The 12,915-nt window shown below is 40.1% G+C and overlaps 1 protein-coding gene across 1 annotated transcript; it reads right to left on the bottom strand.

Annotated features, from left to right (window-relative positions):
- Window positions 1-1,589: 1,589 nt before the first annotated feature.
- LOC124997831 (T cell receptor beta chain MC.7.G5-like) lies at window positions 1,590-11,436 on the bottom strand. Its single transcript, XM_047571839.1, has 7 exons — window positions 11,164-11,436; window positions 10,560-10,848; window positions 5,373-5,408; window positions 2,753-3,100; window positions 2,635-2,658; window positions 2,442-2,548; window positions 1,590-1,813 (listed from the first exon to the last, which is right to left on the bottom strand). Exons 1-7 carry the CDS (start codon window positions 11,419-11,421, stop codon window positions 1,787-1,789), a joined length of 1,089 nt encoding a protein of 362 aa, XP_047427795.1. The 5' UTR covers window positions 11,422-11,436; the 3' UTR covers window positions 1,590-1,786.
- Window positions 11,437-12,915: the final 1,479 nt, after the last annotated feature.

A 12,915-nucleotide genomic window follows, 5' to 3' on the forward strand; every position in this document is an offset into this window, starting at 1 on the left:
GTCAGAGGTGTTTTGTGGCTCCCAGTGTTTTCTTTTCTGTGGGAAACGGATCCAAATGGCTCTTTGAGTGTTGAAGTGCCAATCTTGTGACAATACAATGTTCTGCTGAGAAACATTTGGACCTGGCATTCATTCAGGTGGATGTTACTTAGACATGTAGCACCCACCTAGACCAGACCAAACACCACCCCCTCATAGCAATGACACTCCTTGATGTCAGCCCGACACACTGAAAAACCGTTTAGGAACAACTGAAAAAACATGAACAACAGCACAACGTGTTGACGTCCCCTCCCCTCAACGCATAGGACCCAAAGGCCCCCACTAACAACATCCTGCTGCAAGCATGTATTAGGAACGTGATCATAATGTGGCACAAATGTTCACATGGATGTGAGGATGAGATTAATGTTCAAAGATAAAGGTCAGTGTGACTTAATAAAATACACTGGGACCAAATGGACCAATACATGCACCCATATTATGACAACATTTCATACAAATTTCCAATAGGACGTCCTGTCCACTTCCTCTTCCTGGACTTTCCTCCAATTGTGTGTCAAAAGCTCAATTGTTTTTCCACATCCTTACATTTTAATAAATATGAATGTTTTAAGTGTTGGAAACTGGCATCCTGTCAATGCTCTTATAATGCTTGACAGCATGGAGAGACCTTAGTGAACGACACATGTAGATAAAACTAGATTCTTCATATTCCGTGTGCTGCAGCAGATCCTACAGAACAGCTGTTCGAGCATCGGTTGGCACGGTAACAGCTGTTCGTCTTCGCAGCGCTGCAGTTGAGGGAGCTGTTGCACCGGCGCAGGTGTCGCACACAAAGGTTGCGGCGAAGCAGAAGTCTGCACCTCTGCCGTTTTTCTCGGCAGCCTGCAGCTCGCCCTGCGACCACATCCTCCCCTCTGACGATGCTCTCAACGCCCCCGCAAACTTTCATGCCCCAGTTTGTTTCTCACCAGCAGCAGCCTTCGACCTCCTTCCGCACAGAGATAGGAGAATTGATTTCCTGTTGCTGAGCCGTCGTCGGCTTGAACATTTACCTACACCAAGAGTGAGGCAACATGGCTATATTCGTAAAGGATACGTTCATGTAGAAGTGGAGAAATTAGATGTGGGAAAAATTTGTTGCACAGGTCCTCTCTGGTAACAACTAAAACGTCCCAGTTTGTAGAGCTGGCTTCATGGAAACGTGTCAGAAATAAAAGGTTGAGTTCTCCGAAAACCAACTGATAAGGAAACAGCTAAAAATACCCCCCTGCTTAGTGCGCAGTACAATGTAGGCTGACATACACCGATCAGGCAAAACATTATGACCACCTTTCTAATATTGTATAGGTCTGTCTTGTGCCTCCAGAACTGTTGTGACTCATCAGAAAATGGACATGGGTCTTCTGAGGGGGTCTTGTGGTTTCTGGCAACAGAACGCTGTTAGTTTGGGGCCTTTGGGTCCTATGAGTTGAAGGGAGGTGCCTCTGTGGATCATCCCAAAGATAGTCAGTGTTAAGTACTTCTCAGAGGTTTTAATGTTATGGCCGATCGGTGTCGAATATGTTGTATGGACAGAAAAGAACTAACCAGAGCCATTCATCTCTTCTGGATCAGTTTTATTGTTCATTCAGCATAAAGCACAGACAGGCAGCATAGTTATGCATCAACAAGACTATTCATACTTTTGAGGAGCTTTTAAGTGACACATGTTTAAATTTGAAAGCAACGCGCTTAAAAACACACAAACCACGAGAATCTGCGCAGGTGTTCAGCTCACGTCTCAGTCGTTCTGTTTTCCAAGCGAACCCTGAAGCAGAGACAAAAAGATGGGGGAAAAAAAGACACCATGTCAGTAATCTCTTTAAAAAAAAAAATTTTTTAACTCATACAAGCCCCTTCCAGATGTACAGATGTGTCTGTCGGTCTTTCAACCATCATATTGTCAGTAAAGTGGAATTAAAATTCAGCTTCTGAATGGGTAGTATCTGCAGATTCCAGTTCCTTAAAGTATGTTTTTTTCTTTATCCCTATAAAACATTTTTGTAGCTTCTATTCAACAAGGGAAATGACCAATTTCACAGCATTGAGTAAGTACTTAGTGCATCAACATTTTAAAAAGTCAACACACCACCACACAAAAGACACACAAAAAATAAAAATGTTCCACAGGTTTGCACGAATTTTATGGATTAGATCTTTTTCTTTAATTACTGGATTTTATGAAATATAAAATAGATACTTTATGCAACTATCAGATTCTCACAATGGCCATTAAATAAGTCTTCAACTACAACTCATTTTCAAAACATATTCTTATATATTATATCTCTGAGAGGGGCTCCGTGCATGTTCTGTCTGGCGCTTTCAAATCCACTCATACAGGACCAGGACTACGTCTTATGGGACCATCAGTGGCGTGATCACGTCTGACGAACCTGAATCATCCAGCCCAAGATCGCCACGGAGAGCCCGTAGACGCAGCTCTTGAAGATCAACACCACGTAGGACAGCTTGGCATTTTGCGTGATGCTCATGTACTTTTCTGCAGAAAATTCACAGCAGATCAGAGACTCGCATGATTAACAGAAGTCGATACTTTGAGAAGTTTGGGTGCACGCAAAACTTTACCTCGTACTTGTTGAGCTCCCGGTCCTGAGAAGAAAATGAAGAGCAAGATTAAGTTTTTTTGTGTGTTTGCAAACATGAGTTTTGAGTTTCATATCATTACACGAAATGTTGCGTATACCGTCAACGCCTATGACGTGTTTGGGATAGGGAACAATCTTCTCCCCGTTGAAGAAGTTAACAATGCAGGTGAAATTCGTGCCGGGCGAATACCAATGTGCAAGCGGGATCATCAGAAGGCTTGTGATGTTGTAATAGTCACCATGGCGCCGGGCAGAGGGTTCGGTCGCCACGCCGTTTGTGACGTCATGCCCGTTGATCTGCCAGGACATGGTGACATGGTCTGGGTAGAAACCGAAGGCCAAACACACCAAGGTCTTTTTGTTTTTCTTTTTGCGTTTGTTTTGACATTCTCTTTCAGAGGGCGGGAAAAGTTTCACCTTTGGCTCTTCAATAGTTCGGTTTGGTTCTGTCAGTGGAAACAAAACATTAGGATTATTGTGGAGATGAGAAGATAGACACCACTCTCACCACTAAATACACAGATCAGGAATAACATTATGACCACTTTCATAATATTGTAGGTAGGTCTCCCTCCAAAAACAGTTATGTCTCATCCGAGAATGGACATGGGCCTTCTGAGAATGTCCTGTGGTGTCTCGTAACAGAATATTGTCAGTGGAGGCCTTGAGAATCATCCCACAGATACTTGATCACTTTGGGGTCTAGTGAAATTTGAAGCCAGGTCAACACCTTACACTGTTTTTCATGTTTTTTTTTTAGTTTTTTAGTTGTACCTAATTTGTGGTGGCACTCATTGTTATGGGGTGGGGGTAGCTGGACTGGTCTTGGTGCGTGCTACATGTCTAAGAAACATCCACCAATCGTTTACTAGCAGAACATTGAATTGTCACAAGATGGTCAATGTTATTCACTTCTCCTGTCAGTGGTCATAATGTTGTGGCTGACGGGTGTATGTAGCATGTAGAGGTAGTAGGCAGTTAGCTTTAAATCACAGAGAAATAGTTTAGGGTTAGGGTTAGGGGTAGGGTTACCCATTTCCTCATTTTAGGCTTAATTCTGCTAGACAAGTGAAGCTTTAGAGGAGCGTTCCTTTGCCAGTAATAACTGAGATGTGACAAACACAGGAGGATTTTTTCATGCTAATCAATACACATGACAAACTGCATTATTTCTTTCAAACTTGCATTGCCTACCCAGGACCTATTGCCGTGGATTCTTCTCAGAAATAAGTAGGAAAAGCCCTGCACAAGAAAACTTTCGTCACTATTTTATTCACCGTTGCTAGCATTACACTAAAAGAACAGACTTTTCAATAAATTAGTTTTCTTCATATTTATGCTTTATTTAAATGTGGCCAAAAGAATATATTTAAAGGCACATCCGCTAAGATACAGATTTTCAGTTTCTACTGTAACTTAAATTAGAAGAAAAAAGAATCTATAAGACGAAACTTAATAGAATTCTTAACTTTTCAAATTTAAAAAGAGTATGCAATGATAAATTGCTACCTAAGATGGTCAAGTTTGTGTTTTGTGACGCAGCTCTAGCAAAAAAGAAAATCAAAGAAGAAAAATCGTTTTGCTCTTTTCAGAAAAACAATTGCAAACTTAAAGCTGTCCTTTCTAAATTTTAGATAAACGGTAAACTAACTCGCACAAAAAAATATATACTTTTTCAAACCTTCGCACAGCCTTTGTTTGCTTCTCGTCACAAAGTAAAGTTCACAGAGCCGATAAGAGCTGTCTCTGCAACAACCTGGGCACAGAGCCAACTCTTTTATTCCTTTCTTTCTGAACAAGACAAGGCTGATTTGTTTGAAACACAAATAACTCCTAATGTTTGAATTTTATTATCTCTTTAAAGAGAGAATACTACATCATCTGCAAATAAAATCACCTGAAAGCAGAGTCCAAGCATAGGGGATTGATTCTATATTATATTATATATATTGTATCGTATTTGTTTTTATTTTGTTCTTACCTAAGACAGTCAGTTTAGTTCCAGCTCCAAAATGCGCTTCGGAGAATGAACACAGTGCTCTCAAACTGCTACAAAAACTCTTCCTCCTGCTCCTCTTTGCAGTTTATTCTTTATTACTTTGTCACAGGCAGATAAAGAGTTTTGTGGTGTAATCCCTCTCTATCTGACAATGATTTAAAGATGCTTTCTGCTAAATATCACCTCCAAAAATTTAACATAAGACAAGGAATGACTTGTTGAGGAAATAATTTAAGCTACATTCATTGCCTCTTGCACTGTATCAGTCAGCTATAGGAGTGTACGGCACATTAAATCCAAATAAACCAGTCATTAATGATAGATGAATTAACCCCTAATTGTATTTCTTACCTAAAACATTCAGTCTGGTTCACACATAGGCTCGTAACCAACACCTGAATTTGCTCATGCAGCTTCAGTCAATGTTCATTAAACTCAAATGTGGATCAGTTCAGCTCGACAACAGCAAGTGAAGCATATTTTTTCCTTCACAGGTGAATTCACAAAATGGAAATCTGAACTTTTACTCTTAAGTTTTGTGCATGCGCTTCATAACTGGAACATTCCACAAGCTCAATATGAATATGAAGTTTAAGAAGAAATTTTGAAGTTTTTTTTTTTTTTTTTTTTTTTTTTTTTTTTTGCTGTTTGTTGTCAAACCTTCTTAATATTTTGTTTTATTTTTATTTTATTTTTTTTGCAATTAATTGAGAACTTACCCAGAACAGTTAGTTTGGTTCCACTTCCAAAGTAAGCTGGAGCAGTAGTGTCACATTGATTACATCCTTTAGCAAAAAGTAGCAAATCTCATGCTTGGAAACTGGCTAAATAACCACAAAACCAGTTTAGTTTCAGCAAAGAAAACAGGCTCTGTGTAATCTAAGTTCACTTTCGTTCAAAGACAAATGACTCAAACCCAAAAGGTGCAGAGCTTTTTAGTTATTTCAAATTATTCTAAACAAATCCCACCACTTAATGTGTTTTCTATACTGTGCCAGGATGAGAATAATCCTGCACTTTTTAAAAATTAACTAATTTCAGTGTTGCTAAGTTGTCCCAGGAGACCTGCAGCACTCAACTCTATGCACGTTAAATGGAAGAGGTTTTTGTACAGCGGCTCTATTGGTTTGTATCACCGTGTCCCCCCTGTCCCCACAGTGAAAAAGCACTACACAAAAACCTGACTTCTCTTCACTCCTCTCGTCTTTTCACCCCCCCACCCCACCCAGCTCCTCCGTATCTCAGGCTCCATCTTTCTCTGAGCTTGAGAGTTTGCAGCTGTGTCGGGGGCCGACTCCACTATTTCTGTGACAGCTAAGAAAAGAAGCAGAAAGGGAAAAGAAGATAGGCATGGAGGAAGTGACGTTTTCTGGGGGGGGGTCACACCTCTTCGTCACACCCAGTTGTGCTGTTGTCATGTCCAACACCCGAGTAAGGTTGACATTTCTGGCAGAAACAGGAAAAAAAACAAAAAAAACACAAACAAAAAAAGCCTTAGAAAGTTTTAGAAATTTTGTTTAACACCCAGATTGCTCACACTAGTGTAGCCTAACACATGCCCACACACAAAAGCACTATCATTTTGTTTCAAATTGGCTTTAAAAAAGTAATTACAAAAAAAAGTCAACAAAAATGGTAAAATTATCCCAAACTCTATGTTTTCCTGCAAAAATAAAATTCACAACTGGATGTGAAATACTAAACATGATAGATCGATGTTTCCAAGCCAGTAGTGGTTTTGATTGCTCCCTTAAATTACTCTGTGATGCGGTGATTCTCAACTTGTGGACTGCACCCCTGCAAGAGGTCATTAGATGGATGTGAGGGGTTGGGGCTGCCACATGTAGCAAATGTTTGTTTATATGATTATATAAAGACTAAGACAGGATCATTCAAAACCAACACCATGAGCAGCAAAAGTTGAGTATTTAACACACATATATATGTTAAAACTCCACTGGCTATAAAGTTGACTGAATAGGCAAATCAAAGCTTAGCACAATATACACGATTGACATCGCTAGCATACAAATGACTAACTAGGTTGGTTTGATAGAATTGTTTTTTTTGTTGTGTTTTTCTAAATTTTTATTTTAAATTGAAATTTAAGATGAAAAGAGGAGCCAAACACTGTACAATCTGTTCAGTTTGCTACATTTGCTTAAATAAATAAACTCGGTGGGGGGGGGGGGGGGACAGTGAAACTCTTATCCAGTCATCCATTCAGTTGCACCAGTCTTCTAATATTTACACGTAAACACTGTCTCATATGTAATATTTCCACTTTTTCGATTTTCATTTATCAAAAACAAATGTGTAATGCCAAAGTCAGCCTGTAGAGGGCAGGGCATGACCAACTTTTAAATTTTCCTTCTAAATCCAGAAGAGACTCTTTCTACTGATACAGCAATTAAAGAATAAATAAGGGAAGTGTGAGAATAAAATGAAGGAGACGTCCATGTGCTTCAGTTCCACAGTATGTGATAGACATTTCATTTCATTCTGTCTGTTCTAGCACCTGTGTGCTTATCTCACCGATCAGCTCTGTGGTGCTGCTGGAATTTCAGAGAAGAAATGAGACAGAAGCTGTGACTTTCTGAAACATCCGTGAAGTTTTCTGTGAGCTGTATTGTGCAGTCATTAAAATAGGAAGAGCTTAAAATGATTTCTAACTACATTATGCTAAAATCCAAAAAAAAAAAAAAAAAAGCATTTAATACATAGTACATATTGTATTAAATGTTTTAGGCAGGCATAAAATTTAAAAACATTAAATTTAATTAAAGAAAAAAGAAAAAAAGACCTAATATGCACTGATCAGCCACACCATTATGACCAGGAGAAGTAACATTGTCCATCTTGTGACAATTCAGTGTTCTGCTGGGAAAATTTTGAACCTAGCGTTCATTCGTGTGACCAGACCAGACCAGATGGCAGTAACCATCCAAACAAAAAACGGTTTAGGAACAACTCAAAAAAAAACAAACAAACATGAAAAACAGTACAAGGTGTTGACCTCAAAATTCACTAGATCCCAAGCTCATCAAGTATCTGTGGGATGATCCACAGAGCCCCCTCCCTTCAACCTATAGGACCCAAAGGCCCCTCCACTAACAACATCCTGTTACCAAACACTACAGGACACCCACAGAAGGCCCATGTCCATTCTCTGATGAGTCACAACTGTTTTGGAGACCTACACAATATTAGGAAGGTGGTCATAATGTTATGCCTGAACAGTGTACATCACTGATGTACATTATATTAAAAGCTGCAGATATATCCAGAATTCTTAACTCATCATACATATAATACTTTTACTTTGCACAGTTTCATGGCAGTTTTATGGAAGAGCGACGAAATTGAATCCACTGATTTGGGTCCATTTTGTAATTGAGAGGGAGTGAAAACAATGACTCAAAATATAAGAAAAGTCAATAAAATGGCACTGATCCCACATGTGAACTGGACAACAAGTACTCCTCAGGTGTCCAGAACAAGACTTGCAGAACAGGAAATCAGTGTCCATGTATTTGAATCACTAGATGAAAATTTAACAGCTAACTCATCTTATTCATGTCAGTGCTTCTCCATCGTCATCTTTCCTAGGTATATAGTAAATATTTACTTAGATTTCTGTTTCTTGTAAATCTGCACAAGACTAAATCTCTTCTTTTTTTTATTAATTGTATGTATCTATATTTCATTTTACTAGTGGTTTTCAAGCAGTTTCCTTTTTCCCTGTGGATCAATTAAATCTACCCAAGTCTGAGTCTATATTTCTGAAATTTCATCGTGTTTGCACCAGAAATTAACGAAAAGTGACAGTGATTGGTGTCGTTATTAGCGACAGAGCCCTGGCGATTCCGTCTGGGAGTTGTTGCTGAGCCACAGAGTGAGCATGCACCATTGTGGTAGTTGTGAGGCGCAGTAATAAACAGCTGAATCTCCAGCCTTGACGTGGTGTACGTGCAGAGAGGAGGTGCGCACTGCCGGCCGTGACATGGTGTACTGAGAGCCGTTGGAAGTACCTTCTGTACTCCATATGTCTTTATTAACAGAATACGCTACCAGCTGCATTAGCCCGTCGCTTCCATGTTTGTACCAATACATGTACAAATGTTCGTCGTTGTCATGTTCACATTTCAACATCACAGACATCTGTCCTTCGTGGCTGAGTGCAAACGGGGCCTGACGTACATTCACACCACCGCAAAAACCTGGACAATAAAGAAGTCAGAAGGTAAATTTGGTTTTATATAAGAGCCATCAATCGCATTGTTTAAAAAAAGATGTTCTTACCGGCAAGGTGAAGGAGTCCGAGCGCGAAGAGCATCCTGTTCATACTGGGACCTGTGAAATAGGACCACACACTCTCTATCTTACACCTTTATTGAGTGGTCCCTGAATGCTCCGCCCACATATCTTTTTAAGATCATCAACGTAAATCAGACAGATAAACAGAATTAGTAAGTTCTAGTTGGTGTCTGAGTTGGTCTCATCTGTCCACAAAACTTTGTCCTGACAGTCTTCAGAAATGGAGATTAGTGGCCACGCTACCATGTACGCCGTGGTTGTTCAGAGTTCTCCTGATGGTGGATTCATTAACAAGAGAGGCCTTTAGCTGCTTAGAAGTAATGCAATGACAATTTTGGACTGATCTTTGTTGGTCGACCACTCCTGTGGAGGAGAACAGTCGTCTTAAATCTCCTCAGTTTGTTCACACTCAGTCTGACTGTGGATTTGTAGGAAGGTTAGAGAAGGTTTTGTAACATTTTGCAGCCTGATGATTGGGAATAACTCCTTTTCTGAGCTCCTCAGTAAGCCCTGTGTCATCACACACTTCATAAACATGTGTTGTGAAGATCTGACTGAGATCTGAGACAAATCCCCATTGAGGAACTGATATGAAGGACACCTTAGTCTCGTTGCATTGATTGGAAACACTTCTGAACAGGTTCTCTAATTTGAATTTATTACCTATTAATCCTAGAGGTCCACTTACTTGTGCACCTTGCAGATATGCATTATTGGCTTTAACCTCCTGAGACCCAAGCGTTTGGTTGGAATAAATCTTAATTTCTTTAAGATAGGATTAAGATCTATAGGTATTTGGGATCAGTAGGACCTAAGAAGCATAAAAAAATATAAGCATCACCTTTGAACGCAGTGATTATTTCCAGTTGTGTCTGTATTTTAATTCTAATTTTAATTCTAATTCTAATTCTAATTTAAGTCCAATTAAAATTAAAAACTAAAATGAATAAATATGTGAAAGAAAAAGAAGGAAAGAGGAAAAAAACTAAAATAAATAAACTAAAATAAATAAAAAACTAAACTAAGTAAATTAAAAAACTAAAATAAATAAAGATGTAAAAGAAAAAAAGGAAAGAGGAAAAACACTAAAATAAATAAACACAAAACTAAAATAAATAAAAAACTAAAATAAATAAATATGTCAAATAAAAAGAAGGAAAGAGATGTGTATCTAAAATAATAATGTGTATATAGGGGGAACACAAAAAATAGGCCTTCAGGTGAACCTACAAGAGCTTCTTCCACAGAAAAGAGAAACCTGATGACAGCTCCTCTATGGATGTTTCTATATTATTGTTGCAGTTCTAGGTGATTTGTTACTGTGATTATGTTGGTGTATTTCTTCACATATCACAATTGTTCATCACATTTTTTATTTTACTTAAAATGTCCTTTCCCTTTTTAAAGGCACTCAATTTTATATAATGAGTTTATGCTTTTATATTTTTCTTGCAAATAAGAGTTTCCTTTGATTTGGCTCTTTCATTTGACTTATAATAAACTATTCAATAAAAGGACTGAATGATGAACAGGAGAACGTGGCAGGTGGTTTTAGTAGGTCGATGACACTGAGCCACATCACTGTGTACTGGCAGCGCAGAAATACACAGCTGCGTCTGACACATTCACACTGCGAAGGATCAGGGCTCCTGTCTGTCGGTTTTCCCTTGAAATCACAACTTTATCCTTAAACTGCGGCTCGTACTCGGGCGCATTGCGGTCGTAGCTGTGTCCCATCAAGCTCAGCTGCCCGTCGCCTCCCTTCTGGTACCAGAGCATCACGTAGAAGTCGTCGTTATCGTGGCTGCATTGAATTACTGCCCTGTCCGTCTCATTGACTATTTTGTCCCGAGCCTGCTGGAACGTCACGGCCTTGGCCTGATCTGAGGACAGAGCGATTTAAAATACAATCGGTGCATGCATTTCCAGGCAAAAAGAAAGAATACGAATAATTTTAACTTATTTTGTGAAACTCTTTAGAAGAAACTTTACACGAAAGCAAGAGAAGATAAAGTCTGATCCAAACTGAAGACATGTTTCTCTTCTTCTTCGTCCACTAAATAATAAGAGACCCCGATTCCTGATACCTGCTGCTTTCAAAAGACGTGTGCCCTCTCTCGTTGGAAGAAAAATGCGAGAGGTGCTCTGGGTTTTTTTTTTGTGTGGGAGTGGCGTTAGAATACATCACAGTGCGGCTGCTGCACAGAAGTAGACAGCAGAGTGTGACGACGGGCTCGCCCTGCGAACAACCAGAGCTCCAGTCACCGTGTCCCTTCTCGTCATCTCGAACTCCTCTTCAAACTGACCCTCGTACTTCCGGTCACCCATCCCGTAGCCGGACCCAATGAGGACCAGAGCCCGGCGGTCCTCCCTTTGCTGGTACCAGAGCATAATGGGATAAGTGTCGTCATCGTGGCTGCAGTTGATGTGGACCACAGAGCTCTCATTCATGATCTGAGGAGGACTTTGGTGTAAGGTGATACCGATCACCTGAGCTGTGGACAGATCAGAGGTTTAACTGTAGAGTTTAAATTCAAGAAGCTGGAGAAATTGTTAAAATTAAAGAGCTTACTTGTAAAGCTAAGGAGGAGAAAACCAAATGGGTGCATGAATGGAATCATTGTCACATACTGCTGTGTGAAAAGGCTCGTTTTTCTCTGTCATGTGCTGTATTTTTGGACTGGGGAGGTGCTACTTCCTAAAAAAAAAAAACAAGAAGCCCCTCTGTGCTACGTGCTCTACCTCCACCTATTGGCCGAATCTAATCTGTGATGAATTTATTTCCCTTAAAAACACTTCACCGAGGGCTGTAAATGGTGGTCGGGAGCACCTGGGAGGTTTGGGACAGGGGTGAACAGGTGTGTGCAGGCAGGATGGGTCGCGTGGAGAAAGGTGCCAGGTGAATTGTGTGATAAAAGAGCAGCAGCAAGGAAAGACGGTGGCTTTGTGGAAAAGACAGAAGAAGCTGAAGCTGTTGAGATCTTCTCTAGGTGTGACCAGGATCGGGAATGAATACATTAGAGCAGGGGTCTTCAACAGTTTGCAGCCCAAACTGATGGAGAGATTAAGTACGGACCCCCTACCTACTATATGTGTTCTATATTAAACTAGTGCTATTTGCAAACATACATTATCATTATCATTTTTGCATTCAATAGTAAGCTATTCATATGATACACAGATTCAAATATTATTATTATTTTTTTTTTCAATCTAAGCCTCCTGTACACAGAAAGGGCTGAGTCTGCCGGGTTCCCCTAATAACAAAACATTTTTTGGATTCTTGTGAATGTGTATTTAAAGAAATTTAAAATGGTGGTGGAAAATTTTAAAAATATAAAAAATTATCATCATAATCATCTTATACTACCGCTTATCCTCACTAGGGTTGCAGGGGGTTGTCATCAGGTGAGCGGCGGGGCACAACCTGGACAGGTCGCCAGTCCATCGCAGAGCCAACAGCCATTTACACTCACGCCTAAGGTCGATTAGCCTAACGAGCATGTATTTAGAGGCGGGAATCCCAAGCAGACACAGGGAGAACGTGCAGAACTCCACCTAGAAAGGCCCAAGCTGGACTCCTTCTACTGTCTAATCAACCAAAGATTTTGCGACCCTCCTTGCAGTGCCTCTGCTAGCCCCCTGTTGAGGAGTTATGCATTAGTGGGACAGCTGAGATAAAGTTGGAGAGGCCAGGTTGAGATTGCTTGGACGTGTTCAGAGGAAGGATGGTGAATTTATCGGTCAAAGGATGCTGCAGCTGCCAGGCAGGAGGTGGAGAAGAAGACCAAAGAGGAGGTTTATGGAGGTAGTGAAGGAGGTAGTTGATGTGAGAGAAGAGGATAGAGCGAGAAAAGACAAAGCGATTTCCTGAATACCTTTAATGTAATGTGTTTGAGGATGCGTCCATTGTTATGTGGCCAAGGCATGCTGAACGTGATGAAC

Source organism: Mugil cephalus, chromosome 20 (assembly GCF_022458985.1).
Source record: "Mugil cephalus isolate CIBA_MC_2020 chromosome 20, CIBA_Mcephalus_1.1, whole genome shotgun sequence".
Classification (NCBI taxonomy): domain Eukaryota; kingdom Metazoa; phylum Chordata; class Actinopteri; order Mugiliformes; family Mugilidae; genus Mugil; species Mugil cephalus.

Coding starts and splice junctions, on each gene's coding strand:
- LOC124997831 (XM_047571839.1), bottom strand. CDS start 11,421: ATGAATGAGAGCTCTGTGGTCCACATCAACTGCAGCCACGATGACGAC. Junction 10,849..11,163: donor TCTACTTCTGTGCAGCAGCC/GCACTGTGATGT, acceptor TCCTCAGATCAG/GCCAAGGCCGTGACGTTCCA. Junction 3,101..5,372: donor AACCAAACTAACTGTTCTGG/GTAAGTTCTCAA, acceptor TTCCACTGACAG/AACCAAACCGAACTATTGAA.